This window comes from Protopterus annectens, chromosome 10.part0 (genome assembly GCF_019279795.1).
Source record: "Protopterus annectens isolate FY-2018-M chromosome 10.part0, PAN1.0, whole genome shotgun sequence".
Classification (NCBI taxonomy): domain Eukaryota; kingdom Metazoa; phylum Chordata; order Ceratodontiformes; family Protopteridae; genus Protopterus; species Protopterus annectens.
This window is the reverse complement of record NC_056744.1, coordinates 1,098,202,074-1,098,223,641: the sequence shown is the minus strand read 5'-3', so window position 1 is coordinate 1,098,223,641 and position 21,568 is coordinate 1,098,202,074. Positions and strand designations below refer to the sequence as shown.

General features: G+C 38.6%; 1 protein-coding gene across 2 annotated transcripts in view; it reads right to left on the bottom strand.

Moving 5' to 3' along the window:
• The window catches only part of LOC122813496 (cytochrome P450 4B1-like), a 1,102,348-nt gene that overhangs the window by 402,984 nt on the left and 677,796 nt on the right, over positions 1-21,568 (bottom strand). For both annotated transcript variants that reach the window (XM_044085840.1, XM_044085839.1), the window contains exon 6: positions 12,286-12,437. In XM_044085840.1, coding sequence (XP_043941775.1) covers positions 12,286-12,437 — 152 coding nt within the window. The remainder of the gene's footprint in view (positions 1-12,285; positions 12,438-21,568) is intronic.

Here is a 21,568-nt window from a genome sequence, read left to right as displayed (position 1 = left end):
GATACATCAGAGAAGGGATGGAAGATGGATGAGGTTATCTGGAATAAGAAAAGCATGTTTACGCACAACTTTGGAAAGAATCTCTTCCTCCCAAATTAGTAAAAGTAGCCTGTGACTGTTTCGGTTTGCAAATGTGGAGTATGGCAAAAGAGATGTGGGGGTGAAAAGCAGTGGTATGCATTATGAGACAGTGAGGGACCAGAGTAGCCTGGGAAAGTTTGGTGTGTCAAGTTGTCCTCATGCCCGCTAGCCTTTGTCCTTCTGTTACCGCGGATGGATCCCCTCATATTGGATCTACCCTGTGACTGATAAAAATATTGATACAAAATCAAAGATGTTCCTAAAAGTTTGGTACAACTTAGGCAATTTCAAAAAATGATAAAGAATCCAGGTACTGTGGCTGACGTGAAATACCTCTAGCAAATGAAAACCATACAACAAAATACTGTTTTGGCTTTCAAAACATCATTTTTGTTTACTAGTACTGGCAACAGTTCTGCTATTATCCTAATCTATGTGCCCAGAATTTGCCAAGGGTTGATCGTCTGACAAATGTGGCTCTGCCGACATTATTTCTTTGTAATGGATGAAACAAGTTGCAGCCTGTTTTCAGTAAGGTTCTATCATACTTGATTGGACATCATTTATATAGCTAGGAGAATAAATTATTGAAAGATCTGTGGGCCACGGCAGCACAAGCCAGTGTGGGTATGGGCTCTAGAGGTAAAACTATTTTTTCAAGACATCCTCTGGCAGCACATGACAGAAAAAAGCAGCATATAATAAAAATCTCTAAAGCCACATGTGTTAAATCCCAACACAGCTTTTCACTTTAGTCTGCCTCTTTTTTGCATGTGCATCAAATAAGGCTCTACAATGACCTATCATCTTAGTGACGATATTCCATAATCAAGGCAGAAACAACAATAGCAACATTTATGCTTCTACCCCTACTTACATCAGATAACTGCACCCTTTGCTGTACAAAGGATATTGTCTGTGATATGAACACCCTGCAAAAAAGAACTTTCAAAGCACAAGTGACATGCCATTATTGCAATTTACAATCGTTTAGCTTCTTCCTTGTGTTGAATATTTTACATTTATGTGTAAAATTAGCTTTGTTTCTAGACACACTAGCTATCACATTATTACAACATAATTTTTTACTGCTGACTATACTGTAACCACTACCTGCAACTGAAATTTCCTTTTTAACATGTGATTCACATTCTGGTAATTTTATGTGCATTTTAAAGTTTAGGGCTGTGCGGTAATATATTGAGGTTAGTTACATGGCAGCCAGAGACACACTAAGGTTGACTTCCATTGTTGGGTTTGACATGATTGTTCCTGAATGCATTTAGAATACAAACAAAACATCACAACAGGCAAGGAACAGACCCTGCAATAGCAAGGCATAACATACCATGTGTGACCAAATAGTTTTTTTTATAAATATGTACAGTACAGTCTTTGATAAGAGGAAAAGCAAATATCAAACACTGTGTCATATGTGAATTCTGAAACTCATATTTTTCTAAAGTTTTCTGAGGTCAACTCATTCAGATGTAAGTGGTTACTAAATATTTATATTAGTCCTGTGGGAGGCACCAGCTGTAGTCTGGAAACAAGAAATACTACAATGTACACAAGCTGACAGATAAGACTGATTTCAGTATTTCTCATGCAGAACAGCAGATCAACGTTCAAAAATATAGGTGCTGCTTGGAACTCACTGCTCTTTCTTTATATCATTGCTTGCACAGTCTTTCTTCATTATCATGTTGAAAATTGCTGTGAACTTGACCATAGGTGGAACCAGGCATAGTCCACGTATAGTATGATGTACACTTTTTTTAAATAATTATTTTTCTTGAGCAATTACCTGTGAAAAAATTTGAAAAATAAAAAAAAGACTTGCATGTTTATCAAAATGTTTTTTTTTTTTTTTAAGATTGCCTGACAGCTACTTTTTATTAAACAAATCATGTTATCACTTCAGGAGCTTTTTTCAGTAGTGAAAAGTATAATATACAAAACTAAGCACTGTATGGGATTAATGGGGCTATACCTATGGAAGATGGGGGTTATATTCCAAAATCCAGGTACTATTGCTGAACCTGGCTGAATATTTTGTCTTTCATTGACAGTGGTGACTTAAAATACATTACTCTGTGGCAAATGTGTTTTTAAGATATACGGCAGGAACATTAACTCAGTGGACTTACCTAGTTCTTTTTAATAAGAACAAAAACACAATGGCTATATGCACTAACAGAAAATGGACAGAGAGACAATGTGAAATATAACACGGGACAGTTACAGACAACCCACAAGAGGTCATATTTTTATTAACTGAACTGCAAGGCTGAAAATCTATTATGGCAAAAGCTAACAGTTTAAAAAAGAGAAGTATGTGAAAGCAGTTCAGTGAACAGTAAATGCTGTTCTATCTGGTTCGGCTAATCTTTGCTGCATTTCCTTGATGCACATTGTTAATGGACTGACCAGTTTGAACTAGATATGATGTTGTTACGAGTTCAAAAACATCAGTAAAATGTGCTTTACATAATCCAATTCCATTTGTGTGCTTTAAAATGTATTGATATATACATTTCACTCTGTACTGATGGTAATTATATTTGTTTGCATTTAAGCATTAAGCATCCAAGCATGTTGCAATCAAGTCTGATAAATCATAGAAGCAATTATTATGTGACACTTGAGCCCACTGACTCTTTGTAGTATATACTTTGTGGTATCTAAGACAACCTCTTGTCACTCTGCTGGTGGAAACCTGAGCCTGAAATTGTGGGTCATGTGCCTTCTGAGTCAATCGCCCAGTCGTACTATTAGTGGCATCTGAGCCTGTTAGTTTAGTGTATACAATGTGCAGTTTTCACTACATGTTCAGCTCTCAACTTCTTGTCATTATACAGAATTTGAGTATTGCTCCATACTTCCCTCTTACTAGCTGTGTTATATACAAAATTATAACTGTATCTTAGTGTGCTTACTTTACGCTACCTCTTCAGCCCTCTTACTATTGTTATTATACTAAATTTGTGTGCTGTACCACACTCTAGCTGTGCACTGCTCTTGGATTACATGTCATTATTCATTTTTTTTCTCTGTAGGTGCAAACAGCTGTTGCATTAGTGTTACAGAGTCTTCTCCTCACTTATTAGAGCTCCTCCTCAGCATGGTTTATCTACCCAACATATCTCCTCTGTCTACTGACTAAACTGGTTCTGCATATCATTCCTGCCCTCAGTAATTCAACCCACCTGGTAAACATGGAAGCCCATTCGAGCTATATCACTCCATTGCCAGCCTCACTGCATTTGCTTGCCCGAGAAAATGTTCAACAACTGGACCAGCATGACAAGATTTAAGAGAACTATAATTATGTTTATATCATAGTGCCAGCCTCTCTCTCACATTGATGTTTGGCAAGCAACATATAAACTCACCCACACCTCCGCAAGATCACTCTAAACTAATATACAATTAAGTTGTTAAAAAAAATCACTAAGCCCTCAAGAGTACAGACAAAACAGCCTCAGCAGCAATCAATTAATACAACCCCACCAGACTCACATAATATTGTTAGTCACAAGCTACAAACTGCAAATCTTCCACTGCCATTGTCTGCACATGCCAGAAGAAATCTCCTAGTAATTGGTGACTCCATTGTCTGGTACACTGACTACACTAACTATGCTATACAAATAAATGGTGATAGTTAGCCGTCGCTCTCTGGTGCCAAGATCTGTGGCATCATGAGGACCCTGTGATCCTATACTCCTTCCAACAGGATAAATAGGAATATATCCTGTTAGTAAGCGCCTTATATAAGGGTGAATAACCTGAGGTGATCAGCTCATAGATACAATGGAGAGACATCCTGGATCCTGCTAAGCATATGTCAAATGTAGTAAGACTCTAGACCTGAGTGGAATCTTATGCTCATAAAGAATGACATCTGGGCACGAAGAGAAGATAATTGGCTTTAACAATTTACTAAGCAGGCAGTGTTATTCTGTGGAATCTTGTATGTATGAGCTTAGTTAAAGATCATCAACAGCCCAACTTACTTCACAAAATTTGTCTTCAACCTTTTGTTTAATGGATTCCACACACTGCGCAAACCAACTGCTGTCCTCATACTGCCTTTTAAGACAAAGTCCATCTACTAGACATTCCAACATAACAAAAAGGCTTGCAGTAAATTTCAATCCAGACTATCTAGGTTGCTCTATTCAGTGCTGGAACTGCTGATTAGAAAGTGCATATCTCAAGGCCCTCCTACAAGTTGAAAACATCCTCATCTGTGTTGTAAGAGACTTGTTTTTAATGTAACGACAGAACTCCATCATGATCAGGTTTCAGTCCTTACCATGCATTCCCACCTACTGCAAATAAATGCCATGCAACCCATAACCAAAGCTTTGAATTTCAAATTAACCTAAACAGAGACAAATTACTAATTCATATTCTGTTATAGGTCACCTTTTATGTCCCCCTAAGACCATGACATATTTCTAAATGTACTTACTGAACTACCCATAAATAAAACTACCTTTTTGATGAGTAACTCCAACTACTTATTTATTAACCTGAACACCTAGACCACACTAACTCCCTTGTACAAACCGCTAACCAGAGTTCAAGGGGTAAAAATCTTCTTGACCTCATACTCAGTAACATCACACCTACTTACACTGCTCCTACAGAATTCTCACCTCTTGACAAATCCAAACACAAATTAGTAATCTTCTCCTTTACAGCATTTAAACCCACCAAAATGAAAACTTCTAAACTGAAGGACTTTAAGAAGACAAACTTATTAAAACTACATGACAAGCTCTCAAAATTTAGCTGCAAGATTTTCAGCCCCCAAGTAGCCTACGCTGCCAATAATGCCAATGCATTTTACTCCCATCATAACAATCAACATAAACCAAGTGATCCCAATCTGAAACACAAATACTGGGGGATGCAAAATTACCATTGTGGTGGAATGCCAGCATTGATAAGCTCTGTAATAAAAAAAGCCTATAATAAATGAAAATCTAGACATACTGACAGTCTGTTGAAAAGACCAACAGAAAACTCTTACGATAAGAAAGATCAAAAACTGAAAACAAATTAAAATTAGCATTTGAAGCCAAAAATAATCATAAATTCTTCTATAACTACAACAGAATATTACAGAAATAACACACACCAAGTAAACCATAGTGCTTTTACCCAGCACAGCCCTCAAGATACCATTAAAATACAACGGCACATAAATTTAGTGCTAACTTCACACCAGACACAGTAATCAAAGTCCTATATATTCCTGAGTCCTTTCCACCCTTCAACATTATTATGGAAAATGTCCTAACTTCACTCTCTAAAGCTAAAAGTACCACCATGACAATATAACTTATTAGTAAATCAACTGTGCCAAACATACTCTGCCTGAGCCCCCTCCTAAAATTGTTCATCTAAATTATAGCCACAGTGTATGTTCCTAAACAATGGAAAATGGCTATCTTTATGCCCCTCCATAAAGTGGACACCCCCTCAGATTCTGCGAACTACAGACACATCAGCTTAAGAAGCCTAATTTGCAAAGCAATGGAGTTTATTATATCTGATTTCATAAGACAAGATATAAAAAAACTTCAAAATCTACACACTATGATATTATTAAAAGATGATCATACCTAATTTAGTAAACTTCTTTGAGAAAGTCACTGACATTGTAGACTGTGGTCATGCAATTTGTACTGTGTACCTGGATCTGGCAAAGGCCTTTGACACCATTCTCCAAGCAGGAGTTGTAAATCAGTCTTAAGACCTAAATGTAGACCCTTACAAAATGGATATCAAAACTGATTGACAGATAGAACCCTTACAGTTGTAATATGTTTGTTTCTTTATGGCAAACCTTGATGAGTGGATAAGCACCCATAAATTCATTCTAGGCTTCAATTGTTTTGTCCACCTGGAGGGAGGAACTGCTCTATGAGGACAGGTACAGAAACTGAGAATTGAGATAGAAGGGAAGATAGTGGAATAGGTAAACAGCTTCACGTATCTGGGAGGAGTGGTTGAGAAGAAGGGAAGTCTGAATGAAGAGGTCGAAGTTAGAATCAGAGGGGCTACAGCCAACTGGCATAGAGTGTCAGGGGTTGTCAATGACAGAATAATGCCAAAGAAGCTGAAAAGTAAGGTGTATAAGACAGTAGTGTGACCAGTACTACTATATGGTACAGAAACCTGGGCAGTAAAGGCAGAGCAGTTGAAGAAGCTAAATGTGATGGAAATGAAATGCCCGAGAAGGGTGGTAGAATGCACACTGTGGGACAGACGAAGAAATAAGGACATAAGACCAGAGGCCAAAGTAGCTCCAATTGCAGAAAAGATCAAAGAGAACAGATTACGGTTCATAGATTTATAGGTTGGTACTAGGCTATCGGCCCTAGGGCCTATACAAGCCTAGCCATGACAATTCCCTGACTATTTCTTCCCGCAATATTTACTTCCCTGGACCCCTGTCTAGCAGGGCGACTGACGTGATCCCCAAGGTGAATTTCCTATCTCCCATCCAATCATCAAGGTTCCTTTTGAAGAGGGCCAAAGAGGCGCTCTGCTTGACATGTATGGGCAGTCTATTCCAGAGTCTGGGGAGTCTCAGGGTGAGGACCCTATCCCTCCAACATGTTTTGTTCATTGTGATGACAAGGTTTAGATGCTTGTAGCATGTGGTTCTGAGGGATTGGGATTTCTTTAAGTGAAGCATGTCCAACAGCTCTGTGTTTGACATGGCCTTGTATGTTAAACAGAGATCACCTCTGAGTAGACGATATGCGACAGAGTACAGCTGGAGTTTTTTTATACGGTCAGCATAGGGCATCTGTTTAGGCCTGTGATTCTTTTAGTGAGGTATTTCTGTGGCCTTTCCAGTTGTTGCAGATGTCTTGAGAGGTACATACCAAACATGGTGTTGTATTCTATAATGGGTCGAATGAGAGATGAGTACAGTTGGACAATGACCTCCTTTTTCTGGATGAAAAGCCCTTAGTGATGAGGTGTGCCACATAGAAGGACTTCCTGATTGTTGTGGCAATGTGGTTATCGAAGGTGAGACTGCTGTCCACCTGTGTCCCTAAGTCTCTTATCACACTTTCAGTGTTTAGTGTACTGCCACCTATGTGGTAATTCATGGGTAAATGTTTTTTCCCAAAGGGGATAACGATACATTTCTTGCCACTGAGCTTGAGCCCATGGCTCTGGCACCAAGCATCTGTTTCTGTAAGGCCCTTTTGTAGAATATCCGCATCATTTGGGAATTCAATAATGGCTCCCAGTTTGCAGTCATCTGCAAACTTTGTTAGCCGGAGTCCCTTAGTGTTGGCCTGTACTTCAGATAAGTAGATGCCAAACAAAACCGGTCCCAGGACTGAACCCTGAGGTACTCCACGTGTCACTTGTCTGGAGCTGGATTTGGAGTCGGCTACTTTTACAGTGTGAGTTCTGTCAGTAAGCCAGTTGACAACCCATTGAGTGATGTAGAGATTAATGCCCAGCTTAGTAAGTTTATCTATGATTCCAGAGTGGGGGATGGTGTCAAAGGCCTTGGTGAGGTCCACATAGACTGTGTGGACCACCTTATCCTTGTCCACAGCTCTGGAGACTGATTCTAAAAAGTCAATCAGGTTCAGGAGACAAGATCTGCCCTTCATGAACCCAAACTGGGTGGGGTCCATTGTTTGAAGGTTGCCAATGTCTTTGTTTATAAGTTCCATGATAATACGTTCCATGGCCTTGCAGATCAGGCTCGTCAGACTGATGGGGCAGTAGTTCCCAGGATCCAAGGTGGATCCCCCCTTGTGGAGTGGGATAACTGTAGCTGTGTGCCACTCAGTGGGCATGAAGCCTGAGGTGAGGCTATGATTAAACATGACACTTAGGTGAGGTGCCAGTTCATATTGTAGTTCATGTAGTACACAGCCCAGGATGTCGTCTGGTCCCATGGATGCTGTATTCTTAGCTTTGGAGAGTGTGGTTTTTACCTGTGTGGCCGTTATTATCAGAATTTGGCAATCTTTCAGTATTGAGATGGGCCTTTTAGGCGGTGAGAGAGGGGTGAGGTTGGTACTGTGTGCCTGGATCTGACAAAGGCCACTATGGTTTGGGCACGTACAGAAAAGCAGAAGACAATCTGGTGAAGAAGATTTGGGACAGACTGGAAGAAGGTAAGAGGAAGCAAGGACATCCAGCAAAGAGATGGATGGATTGTGTAAAAGAAGATCACTGTGACAGTCAGGCAAGAGTGTGGAAGAAGGCAGGAGTGTGGCACTGAATTGAGAGAGATGGTGACAGTTAACGTGATACCCTGACCCCATGTAGAAAACAGGAAAAAGGGGGCTGATAATAATGATGATCTCAGAAAGCACAAATGGACCAGTGGCATTCATCAGGGCTCAGTACTGGGACCCCTTATGTTCAGTATCCACTTCTTAGATCCCTAAATCACTAACCCAAATATATGGCTAACTAAATTTGCTGATAACTGCAAACTGGGTATTGTCATTCACTCAGTACCTGACAATGCATCACCACAACAAGGGCTAAACCATACATATCAGTGGCATATTAGAGATGGGCATAAATTAGATGCAAAGGAGTGCAGCACTGTTACCTTTGGTAAACAAATATCAGCAGTGGTTTACAACATAAACAGTACCCCAGTCCAGGCTAATATTATCAAAGATTTTGGCACCTTCTTACACAATGCTCTGTCAATTGACCACAACATAACAACAGTAATCTCAGAAATTCCTCTTTCCAGCCCAGTTAATGACTAAAGGTATCTCATTCCAGTCAAAAGAAGTTATCATGCCTCTGTACTGTGCTCTGACCAGACTAGTTATACAATTAAATTGCAACTTTGACTATACCAATCACACAGGTAGAAAGACCCCAGGATTTCCTAACTAAAGCGATCACCAAAATAAAGACACTCAGCTTGAAGCTCTTTCTCCATACTCTGTTTCTTAAAGACAGCTATGAGGTGATTCTACCATTAAGTGCTGCCAAGGACACAAACATCCTTGATCTCCTGCACCTCCATAAAACAAACAGTTTCACAAACACTCAAACTAAAGACTTGAATCTCCATCAGCAAATATATAAGTAATACTTCACCATCTCTGGAATAATCATCCATTGCACATAAAACAGAGTAATATATGTGTTTCTTTATGGCAAACCCTGATGACTGGATAAGCACCCATAAATTAATTCTGGGTTCACTTGTTTTGTCCACCTGGAGGCAGGAGTTGCTCTATGAGAATATGTACTGGTAAGGTAATTATGGCGCATGAACTGACTCTGCCTTGTAAACTCTAGGAATCGATGGAAGAAAAATATATTAATTAGCAATAATAAACCCTGAGCTGCACCTGTAAGTGGATGAATGCATGGCCAGGTCATGCAGTGCTAGTCTTATACCACGGCATAAGAAAGTACCACCTGCCTCATGCAGTAAGCCAACATAAAAAGCAAAACCAATTTTCTTTACTTGCAAGGTGATAATGCTGGATTTGATAAACTCAAAGAACTGTTTAGGGAGGATCAGCTGAAAATGGGGAATTGTCCCTCTGTGTAATACATTTTAGAAAGGAAGTGGTTTTGCTTTGTTAATGAAAAATGCGCCAGAACTTTGCATTTGTATCACTGCTGCACAGGTTAAAATAGCACTGTCCAAGGCCAGGAATACAACTTCTATGAGACCTGACAATATCCCTGGCTGTGTTCTACATTAACTACAGAGTGAACTGGCACCTCATCTGTGTGCCCTGTTCAGTCACAGCCTCACCTCATGCTTTATCCCTACAGAATGGTGCACTGCTATAGTCATCACTCTCCACAAAGGAGGAGTGACTACAGACCCTGGGAACTATCGTCCCATTAGCCTGAGAAGTCTGATATGCAAAGCTATAGAACGCATCATCATGAACCTAATAAACAAGGATATAGGGAATCTCCAAACTCTGGATCCCACACAGTTTGGTTTTGTGAAGGGTAGATCATGCCTGCTCAACTTGGTCGACTTCTTTGAGTCAGTCACCAGAGCTGTGGATGAAGGCAAGGTGGTTCATAAGGCCTATCTTGATTTGGCCAAGGCCTTTGGTACCATTCCCCACTCAGGAATCATAGAAAAACTCACTAAGATAGGCATCAACCCCTACATCACTAGGTGGGTTGCAAACTAGCTCACAGACAGAAACCACACTGTGAAAGTAGCTGACTCCAAGTCAGACTGCCGACCAGTAACAAGTGGAGTCCCACGGGGATCTGTCCTGGGTTCTCTCTTGTTTGGTATCTACTTCTCAGATGTCCAGGCCAACAGGAAGGGACTCTGGCTGACAAAGTTCGCATACGATTGCAAGTTGGGAGCCATTATTAACTTCCCAAGTGATGTTGACATCCTACAGAAAGGCCTCACTGAGACCAATGACTGGTGTTAGACCCATGGCCTTAAGCTCAATTCCACGAAATGTGTTGTTATCTCTTTTGGGAAAAACCCAGTTCCCATGACCATGATGGTAATCCACTGAACACAGAAGTTGTTATAAGAGATCTGGGAACACGGGTTGACAGCAACCTCTCTTTTGACCACCACACTGCCACTGTGGTCAGAAAGTCCTTCTATGTGGTACATCTCATTACTAAGGGTTTTGCATCCAGGAAAAAAGAGGTCATTGTCTCCCTCTACTCTTCCCATTAGGCCAATCATCAAGTACAATGCTCCATTTGGCATGTACCTCACTAGACACCTGCAACAACTGGAGAGGATGCAAAAGTACCTCACAACGAGGACCCTAGGCCTTAAACACTTGTCCTATATGGACAGACTCAAAAAACCCCAACTATTCTGTCTCATATTGCCTACTTAGAGGTGATTTCTGCTTGATGTACAAAGCCATGTCTGACCCAGCTCTATTAGAAATGCTACATCCAATCCCTCTGCACCACACGCTCCAGAGACCTCAACCTCATTACCACAATCAACAGAACGTGCTGGAGGGACAGGTTCATAACCCAGAGACTGCCCATACATGTCAAACAGAGCACCTCACTGGCCCTCTTCAAGAGAAATCTTGATGAGTGAATGGGAAGTAGAAAATTCACCCTGGGGATCACTCCAGTGGCTCTACTTAACAGAGGCACTGGAAACTAAGGTTGGGTGGCACAATGCCAGGGTAATCCTATAGGCTAGGCTTGTAAATGCTCCAGGGCCATTAGCCTAGTACACACCTATGAACCTATGAGAAAGTGCCATTTTTATGTAGACCTGATGCATTTTATCTCAGTGTCATCACTGTTCAACCAGTATCAGAAATACCTATTTGTCTTCAAGTATTTAATACTGCTGTCTGCATTATCAAGTTTAGATAATTATATCTTTCTATCCTTACATCTTACCTAAAGATGAAACATCATTGCTCCTTTTAGAGTTACAACTATGAATATAATTAATAAAATAACAGATTCACAACACCAGAGTTAAGTACCAACAGCAGTCATTAGAGCAAAAACACTCTGGTCACAAGACTAAGAGACAGACAAAGCATCCAGCAGATGTCAGATGGCAGAACATCTTTACTGGACAGTACTGGCTCAGGGGATCTGCCATATAGCACCCCAAGAAAATGATGTTTGAAATATTATTCTACCATATTAAGTCTAAAATACAAAGGGAGGAAGGGACAGCAAAAGACCACTTCTCATTCTAATGGAAATGAGCACTGCAAATCTCATAGCATTAGCTTCTAATGAACATATCTTGAAGATTACCTGACAAGGAGAAAGAAATGAAATGTTCTAGTGATGACAGTTTACTCATACATGTTGCAGATTTGTCACTTGTCCATAGCTGCTTTCTGCACCAAACTTACATTTTTTTGCTTTTATTTGTAGTTCCATCATCACTGTGACAACAATGTAGTCCGATGGACTCTTCCATCAATTAAGAAGAAACCAGAAGCAACCTTTTGGCCGTCTTAAATTTGCCATCTGACAGAAGAGCCAGGAGTCACATTTAACATGTTCTTCCCTTTCTTCAATATGGTTTACTGCAAACATACCAAATTATTGAAAACACTGTACTATCCTGATTTAACCAAAAAGTGAAAATCACTGTAATGTTGGCAGATCAAAGTGTTCAACATGTAGGGTAATTAAGTTTCTTTGTACAGTAACCAACATAGTCAGGATTACCTGTATGTTCATGCGCCAGCTTGCAGGCTTTCCGGAAGTGGAACCCGTGAGGACTAAGGTTAAATATGAGATCACTGTGATATGGAAAACATCTGAATCGAAGATTTGTGAGGTATGTCAAGTCATACACTGCTTTGATATAGGAATTCTCACTGGTGAAAGAAATAAATGCACTTAGCACACTCATTGCAACACTGGATTGAAACTGCACATTTAATTTACATTAGAAAATGACAAAAATGAAAAAATGTGCACTATTTAACTTTGTGCACCTCTGCAAGCTACTAACACAGTACAGACAGACTGAATCCGAATGTAGTGCTTTATGTATACATAGCTTAAAGCAACCAGTCTAAGGTAATGCACATTCCTGATGCAACACATTAGGACTAATTGTTTAAAAGCTCTGTGCTAGCTGAAAGGGGGCAGAGCTCCCAAGTACCTGTTAAATTTTACATCACCTAGTCCTGATCTAAAAGTGCTACAGCAAGTTCTATAATCATCATAAGCAAATAATTACTCCAGACAAATGTTGCAGGGTGTATATTCTTTAGCATCTGTTTCTTCTGTATTGTATTAATGTCACAGGTGGGTTATCCTTGGTGTTATTCCAATGCTTCACTTATGTCCTTATTTGTTCCTAAAGTGACATGAGAACATAATGATATGATAAGCACAAATGGACTTCCTGGCAACAGTCTGCATTACAGCTTTGGTTTAATCATTCTTAAATTAATAAGGTTAGTAATTTACAATGAACTATTCAGAGGTTTCCTCACGGTTCTTTTTGTGATGTGTCTTACCTTCTTTTTTTTAAACAAGAAAATTATCATGTATGACATAGACAACCTTACATTTATACAAATGAAAATAAACCATACTGACACAATCACAGCTGCAAACATTATAAACTATGCCGACACAACTGTAGCTGCAAACATTATATATCACTTATAATATATCCATTCGTTGGCAGTCAGCCATTACATAGCTCATTCAATTTCTGCCTTCTTTTAAACCTTGTTCCTCCTCTGCAGGTATTGATCTCACACTTCCCATTTTTTTCCTGTGTAATTTACTCCTACCCTTTTCTAAAGATCCCAATTTCAGTAGTTTTCTCTCTGTTACTATCTTTAGTACTTCGAGGAAAGTTCATTTATACTTTGATTGCCATTTTCTAGTAATTGCTTCTTGGCAACCATCATAATTAGACAAAGCAATACCTTGCTATGTCTAGGAGATTCTGTTTCTGTATCATAGCTCAAAAAAATCATTTCCTTAGTTACACCAATTTGCTCACCCAGCATCTCTGACAGAGCAGCTGCAGGGAATCTTTGAAGTCTGCCAACTCATTACAGTCCCAGAAAATATGTTCCCGGATACCTTTATCTTCTCCATCACTTCTCCAACATTTGCTGTCTACCAGTGACATCGCTAGGGGGAGCAACAGGGGTGGTCCACCCCAGGTGGCACTTTTGGGACTGTCACATTTACTGTAATTTAAAAAAATTACTGTTTTTGTTTTTAAGAGCATTCTTCTTTAAGAAAGGTCCAGTGTCACGTCACGTCTGTGCACACGTTGTTGCACAGATGTCCTGTTCTTCCTTTCCACTCACTCGGAATTTTAAATACAATAGAGCTATGAGCTGATGTATCTAACATTCTTGTAAGTTTATGTTAATGGAATTTGTAAGTGTTCTTAAGGCTGCTGCTGCTTTACTTCATTTACGGAATGTATAATCTTTACTTTGTGTGTGTGTAAGTGTTCTTAAGGCTGCTGCTGCTTCATTCACAGAATTTGTAAGCTTTACTTCATGTGTGTGTAAGTGTTCTTAAGGCTGCTGCTGCTTTATTTCATTCACAGAATTGGCTGCTGCTGCTTTACTTCATTCAAAGAATTGGCTGCTGCTGCTTTACTTCATTCACAGTATCTGTAAGCTTTACTTTGTATGTATATGTGTGTGGTGTATGAATGTCCCAGTAAAGGATACCTGGTAGTTAGCATTACTGAGGTTCAAACCCAGTACCTGAGGTGCAAGAAACAAGAGCCTGAATTCTCTACCCCTCCCACCACTTGTGATTCAAGGAAGTGAGTCCACAGAATGTTTGGCTTGGCTCATACTTTTGATCTGTTCCTCTTAAAATGTGTTATTTTATGGCAAATCAGTGAGGACTGAATTCACTAAATAATGACAGCCATTTAAGTTTCAGTTTTCCTATCTTTTAGGAAATGCATGGTAACCCAAAGCATTTTATTCTAGCAACTTTCAGATTATACAAGCAATGTTTACAATGTGTCCCTGGTTTTGGGCCTTTGTCCAACCCACCCCACCCCCAAATTTTGGCTTTTTCCATATTTCTTGTGCTGCAAAGTTGAGAGATATAGTTGAGTGTCAAGTGCATTTTAAAATTATCTGAGAGCTTCAGGGGGAAGAGTTTAGTGCTGCTTATGCCAAGTCTATTTGCAACGTGCAACTGTTGTTTAGCAAATGCTATCACTATTGTGCTAAAGCATTTAAAATAATTATAAGTAGCACAACATGTAGTATACTTGTCTTTGATGCAGTAGACTGTGGGTTCTACTACCACAGTATGTAGGTGGATTACTGTACTGTGTTGTACTTTAAAGGATGTGGATGCTGTAGCCCTGAGAATGTCCTCTGGAGAAGATAACTAGTAACTATGAACCTGTTATCAGTTTGCCATGCATTCCCTATTGCAATATTACCAGCTTATAGTACCATTTTTAATGTAACATGGGCAATTTACTCTTCAAGGGCAAAAGGCACTTTATTTGTAGATGACACAATGAAATATAAAGTTGTTTTCTAGCAGCAACCTCTTCATTAGTTACAGATCTCTTTAATGCGGAATTATTTAGATGACTTTTACTTCTGCAGAGATTGTGCATATTTACTCATATTGGTGGACTGTAATGACAGAAAGTTGAGTAGATTTTTATAATGGAAATGTTCTGAATTGGACAGTTTTGCCATTACTGGTTCCTATATTTTGCTTCCTTGCTTAGTGGAAAAATGTTCAAAACAATAAATGTAAAACATGCTCTAACAAGTGTGCTGTATTATACAAGGAATATAATTTAATACAATCAGGAAAGTGAATCAAAGAACCAACGTATGTTTGCATGGTCCTCAATATATGTACAAGGGGCTTATGATTTGAAAACAGCCCAAATGTAGACTTTATCTGCTACTGGCCAGATGCATTTTCTTTGAATGCAGGTTTCAATGCTGTTTCAATGAATGTGAGAAGTTTTAATGCTAAGTTTTCATAGTGAGACTGCATTGCTTTGTCTAGCAGATGTCTATCATTGTTTGTGCTATAAAATTTAACATAAAAGTTTTAAATTAAATCTAAATAATCATTGTAGAAGTGAAGAAGTGAAGCATAAAACAGTATGCACATTACAATATTTATGGTAAATGGGGAGAATGGCCAAGTAATTGGACACTGGAATGGCTGTGGGGGTTGTGCATGGGGGTCTCATTTGACCATGATTTTGTGAAGGGGGAAAGGCAGCAAGCTCAAAGACAGCCCCAGGTGGCACAAACTCTGGCTACGCCATGGCTGTCTACCTGAGAAAAAATTCTTTGGAGTATAAAAATACCTATGTAAACACTTCTAAGCAAAGATACTAAATCTTCTATACTTTGTCACATACCTTCTGGAGACATACACATACCCCCCTATTGTTTATTTGTGAATTGCTTATCCAATCTCTTTCCAATGCTTTCTAACCTCCACTGACTGATTCTTATAGTTATCATGCAATATTTTATATGCTCTATTAAATATTCTTTTCTTAACTGCAACTTATGTTCTAGACTCTAATAAAAACTCCACCAGTGCTGGCCTTTCATTTAGGACCCCCCCCCCCATTTCTTCTCTTTGCCTATACTCTGATCTCAATCCTTGATAGGGAAGGCAGTCAATAACCTGCAGTCTAAATAAGCTCTTGGCGTCTTCCTATTCGATTACCTTTCTCGCTCTAGATATTTGCTCCCAGTACCTTAGTTCCTTTGTCAGTTTTCTCCAATAAAGTCCAGCTCCCTCTTGCCTGTTGTCTGCATACCTAATTGCACTCATCCTTATCTGCAGAATCTTATTTCTCCATTCCTGTATTGGATTAGCTCTTAGAATACTTTCTGCTACTTTATGAATATAATATTCTGTATGATTATTTTTATTCCTGTTAAAGGTCTGCATCCAAAATATCAGTCTTTCCTTGTTTCTTGAGCTTCTCCCCCCATCATCACCTGTTTCCACTATGAATTATGGTTTTCTGCTTTTGCTATATATATAGGAGCATTAACTGTGTTGCCCAGAAATACCCCCTCAAATTGGGTAATCCCAATCCACCTGGTTGTATTAGAAGAATAAGCTTACCCTACTTGACTCTTGCCATCTTCCCCTCCCAGATAAAATCTTTCAGCTCTTTATTAACTGCTATCCACAACTTCTCCTCTGGTTGATAAAAATATGCCTGACCAATGTATAAGACTAAAAGGACTAAAATCATTTTAACTGCTTGTATCTTACTATCAATATCCATATAACAGTGCTTCCATCTTCTCAGTTTTTGTATTATTTTTTATTTAGCCTCTTCCCACATATCCTTAACTGCCACACCAGAATCATTTTTAATCCATGCTCCTAAGTACTTCATTTTATCATGTCCCCATAAGTATGGATATTGCTGAACTGATTCGTTTGTGGGTACATAATTTACTACCTTTGTTTTAGTTTCATTAATTTTGTATCTATAAAAGATTTGAAACTGTCTCAATATGTTCCACACCACTGTAATGTCCCTTTTTGGTTTTGTCAGGTATAAAATACTGTCATTTGCAAACAGAACCAGCTTTTCTAGACTACCATACCAATTTTATCCTTGAATTTCTTAGTTCCTTATTTTCTTTGTTAATGGTTCTAAATATAATGCAAATAACATAGGGGGGAGAGGACACCCCTGCCAAGTTCCTCTGCTCAAGCAGAGATTATCAGAGAGGACACCACCCACTTTAATTTTCACCTTCAATCCTTCATATATCCTCCTAATCAACCTTATATCAGGGAATGCAAATGCTTCCATTGCTCTTCTCATAAAGTATCAGCTTACTCTGTCAGATGCTTTCTCTGCATCAAGACCCACCAACAACAGTGTTATTTTCTTACCTCCTGCTTCCCTTTGGATCATCAGTGTTCTATTAATGTTGTCCACAAAACCACGCTGATCAATATCTATCAAGTTTGACAACACTTTTGTCATTTTTTTAGCCATTATAAATATAAACACTTTATAATCATGGTTTAGTATTGAAATGGGCCTGTATGAAGCTAGATCTGATGGATCTTTACCCTCTTTAGGTATTACACCTATCACTGCTTTCTTCCAGGATGTTGGTACTTCTCCTCTTCTTTAAAATACTGTTAAACAAAACCTTTCTGATCTTTATCAGTTTTTTCTCTCATAGCTTCCAAACTTCAACAGGAATACCATCTTTTCCTGTGGACTTTCCTGTAGATTGGTTATATATCACCATTTTTATCTCATTTCCACCTATCCTAACTTTTAGTAATTGAGCCTCCTCTACCTCTAACATTGGCATACTTCATTCTTCCATAAACATTTCCATTTGTACCTTTTCTTGACTTCCATATTTTTTAAATATTTTGAATACTTCTACAGGATCCCTTATTATCTTTCTTGTTACAGACTCCCTAAGCATGGTGACAGCCCTTTCTACATTCTGTTGCTTGAGTAGTTGTGCTACAAGTTTTTGTGCTCTAGAGATATTATTAATAGCAATCTCTCAGAACTCATGCATATTATCGAGGTGATCCCTTATTTTTGGTCTAGCATTCTGCAGTTGATCCTCTTCTCGTTCTGTGAGATTCCCCCTATTTTGCAATATTTTAATATTTTTCAGTCCCTCTAAATAATTCATGTTACTTCTTAACCATATCTCTCTTTATTTTATTTCCACTCTATTTTTAAACTCCACTTTAATTTTATCCCACTCCCTAGCTATATTTTCAGAAGACATTTCTATCTTCTCTAATATCTCATGAATAATTTCCTCTAACAATTCCTTAAATTCCTCTCTTTTCAACAGATAATTGGGAAAGCACCAGTGTCTCATTTTTATTTCATTACCTTGTGTTTTTATTTTAGTTATTAATGACACATGATCTGAAATAGTTATTGAGTACATATCAAGACCTTCAATGAAATGCATTTTGTTCCAGTGAAATATAAATTTAGTTTCTGTATCTTGGGGAATAATATGTAATTCACTCCAAACTCCTAGTACTGAATTCACATCTTCCATGCCAAATATTTTCATAAGTTTCTTTAAAAATCTACCCTCCTTTGGTATATTTTCCCTTCTGGGCCACCCAGACACATCTTCACTATTGCAAACTAAATTCCACTCCCCACCTTTAAGTAATATTCCTTGCTGAAAGCTGATTATTTCTCCTAGAATTTTCTTAAGCTCCATTATAACAGTTTTCGGTAAAATACAAATGCATGCTAGTGTAATCCACCTTCCTTGCCAGTAGCCCCTTACTACTGCAAATATATCATTATTGTCTTTTTTATCCTCTTCTATTACTATTGCAGCTCCTCTTGCAATTAATGTATGTAGTCTTCTCTTCCTTTGTTCCAGGTATTCCGCTGAATAACTATCCTGAAAACCTTTCATTACCAAATTCACATGTTCAGTTATTTCCAAGTATCTGTCTTACAGCATAGCTATTTGCAGTACTCTTTCTTTTTTGTATTTATTTGTGAGACGATTAACATTTGAAGACATTATAGAAAGCATCATGTTCTTCAGAGACTATTATTCCCACCTTTTATGTTTAACATCTTTTTTGTTACATGTCTAGTTTCAGTTTATGTGTTACATGCATGTACTGTTGGGCAGGTTAATCTTTTATACAGCTGTTTCTTGTCATCTCCATTTGAGTGTGTGTCACATCTTACAGAACTTTTTGTATTATTGAAAACTCTCAAACAAAGATACACACACACCCAATACACCTCCTAAAATCTATTAACTTAATAATGACACATGTCTTACCTTTGTAATCCTCAAAATTATCACATATAGTCCGCACTCTCTGGTTCTAAGAAAACAACTAAAACAATCTACGACCAAATCCAAGTTAGTTACATAGAAATCAACATGCATCTTGGCAAGCACCACATATTTATTTAAGGAATGAATAGCATAATCTGATGTTGTCAGTTTTCATTCTATCCTCAACCTGTGAGTTTGGTTACAATCCTTGGAAACAACTCGGCCACTACAATAGCCTGTGGGGAACCAAAACCTCTTGAGCTCATTCCTTCCCCACAATGTACCTATCCTAATTACCTCAGATAGAGTGGGTTGATAGAAAAGACAAATACTTTCATGGAGACTATATCTGGAACAGTAAACATATACCAAAAAAGGAGGTAATATTTTATTTATTACCTGTTCTTCCAGAAGTCAAGGGCATGGGGTTGGAGGGTGAAGAGTTGAAGAAGAATGAAAATTGACAAAACAGATGGAGCATTATGATGAGTACATAACTTTTTTATCTGATGTTGCCAATTTTCCTTCTATCTTCAACCTGTGGGACACAGTCCCCAGCTACTTTATATCCTGGGTTAACTTAAGGAAGGATGTTCCTGAGCATCATTGAGCCGAATGATGCTCTACCCCTGGAGACAAGATCCATTTTTTAATGAGTAATAATGGTATGAAGAGTAGCCCAACCTGCTGCTGCACAGATGTCATCCATTGAAGCTCTAGACTGGAATACAGTTGATGTTGCTATGGCCCTGGTTGAATGGGCTTACAAGGGTTTTGATAAGGAAATGCCTAATTTGGTATAAACAGATCAGAACCAAACCCACCGGTTGAGGAAAAATGAAAATGGACAACACAGATGGAATGTTATGGTTATGTATAACTTCTTTTTTATATGAAGTTTTAATGACTGCAAGTGGGATGTTTTCTTCTTTAAATTGGAGCTCAACTAACATAATTATGATATTACCCCAGACAACCCAGAAAACATTTTAAATCCATAATATTAATTTTCCAGTTGCTATTGAAATACAGCAGCAGAAAAAAAATAATGTGTGGTGAGCAAGTAAAGAAGCATGAGCCATGGAAGAAACAGGAAGGATGATACTTGTATTTCCATACATCCTTAAGGTTACGTTATGGAATGGATGATGACTATCCAAAACATTATGTACTATAAAGTAGGAGGTGACATCATAAATGGGATTTAACCTTCTGAAATGTGGTCCAGCTGTTTGTACTCATTACTTAAGTACACCCCACACCTCAGGTGTTTCTCATTTCCTGTAATTCTGTCTTAACAGCACACATGCTGAAAATGTTCATAAAGCAAAGGTGATAGGAAAAGCATCCTTTCAGGGTACCATAAATGCCACACTAAAAATATGGCTAAAAATATACAAAAGGTGGGAAGACACAGCCATATATTGAAATGCCTACTGAAATACAACAAATCAAAAAGCATCTTAAAAGCTTAACAGAGGTTATCTCAATCTATAGCTAAGCTACAAAGGCCGAACGCACATCCATCTCCAGAAAGGTCTACAGGTGTGTGTGTGTGTGTGTGTGTGTGTGTGTGTGTGTGTGTGTGTGTGTGTGTGTGTGTGTGTGTGCGCACATGTGCATGCATTTGAGTGTGTGTGTGCGTGTGTGTGTGTGTGTGTGTGTGTGTGTGTGTGTGTGTGTGTGTGTGTGTGTGTGTGTGTGTGTGTGTGTGTGTGTGTGTGCATATCCCTATCAAATGATAAAGTTTTCAATATTCACAGATTATGCTAAGGCTAATCAAATTCTATGCACATGTAAATAGCTATGAAGGTGCAGTTGTTGTCCCCTTCAAAGCAAATACAACACCAAATTTAAAAAATGAACTCCAATGGTGCAAGCAAAATGCAAACAGGCTCTATAACAAAAGAAAAACTTTCATTGCACAGAAAAATAAGTTTAACTCTCAAATGACAAAAATGTTGTTGCTAAACATAAGGCCATCACCTACCCCGTCTCCCTACTCATTAACAGATCTGTCTCCTTGCATTCCATTCCTTCATTATGGAAAACCTCATATATCATCCCTCTCCACAAGGGAGATCCATCTAATGACCTCTCCAACTACCGTCCCATTGGTATCCTATCACCCCTCTCAAAAATTCTAGAAAATGGATCCACCACCAAATCCTTAC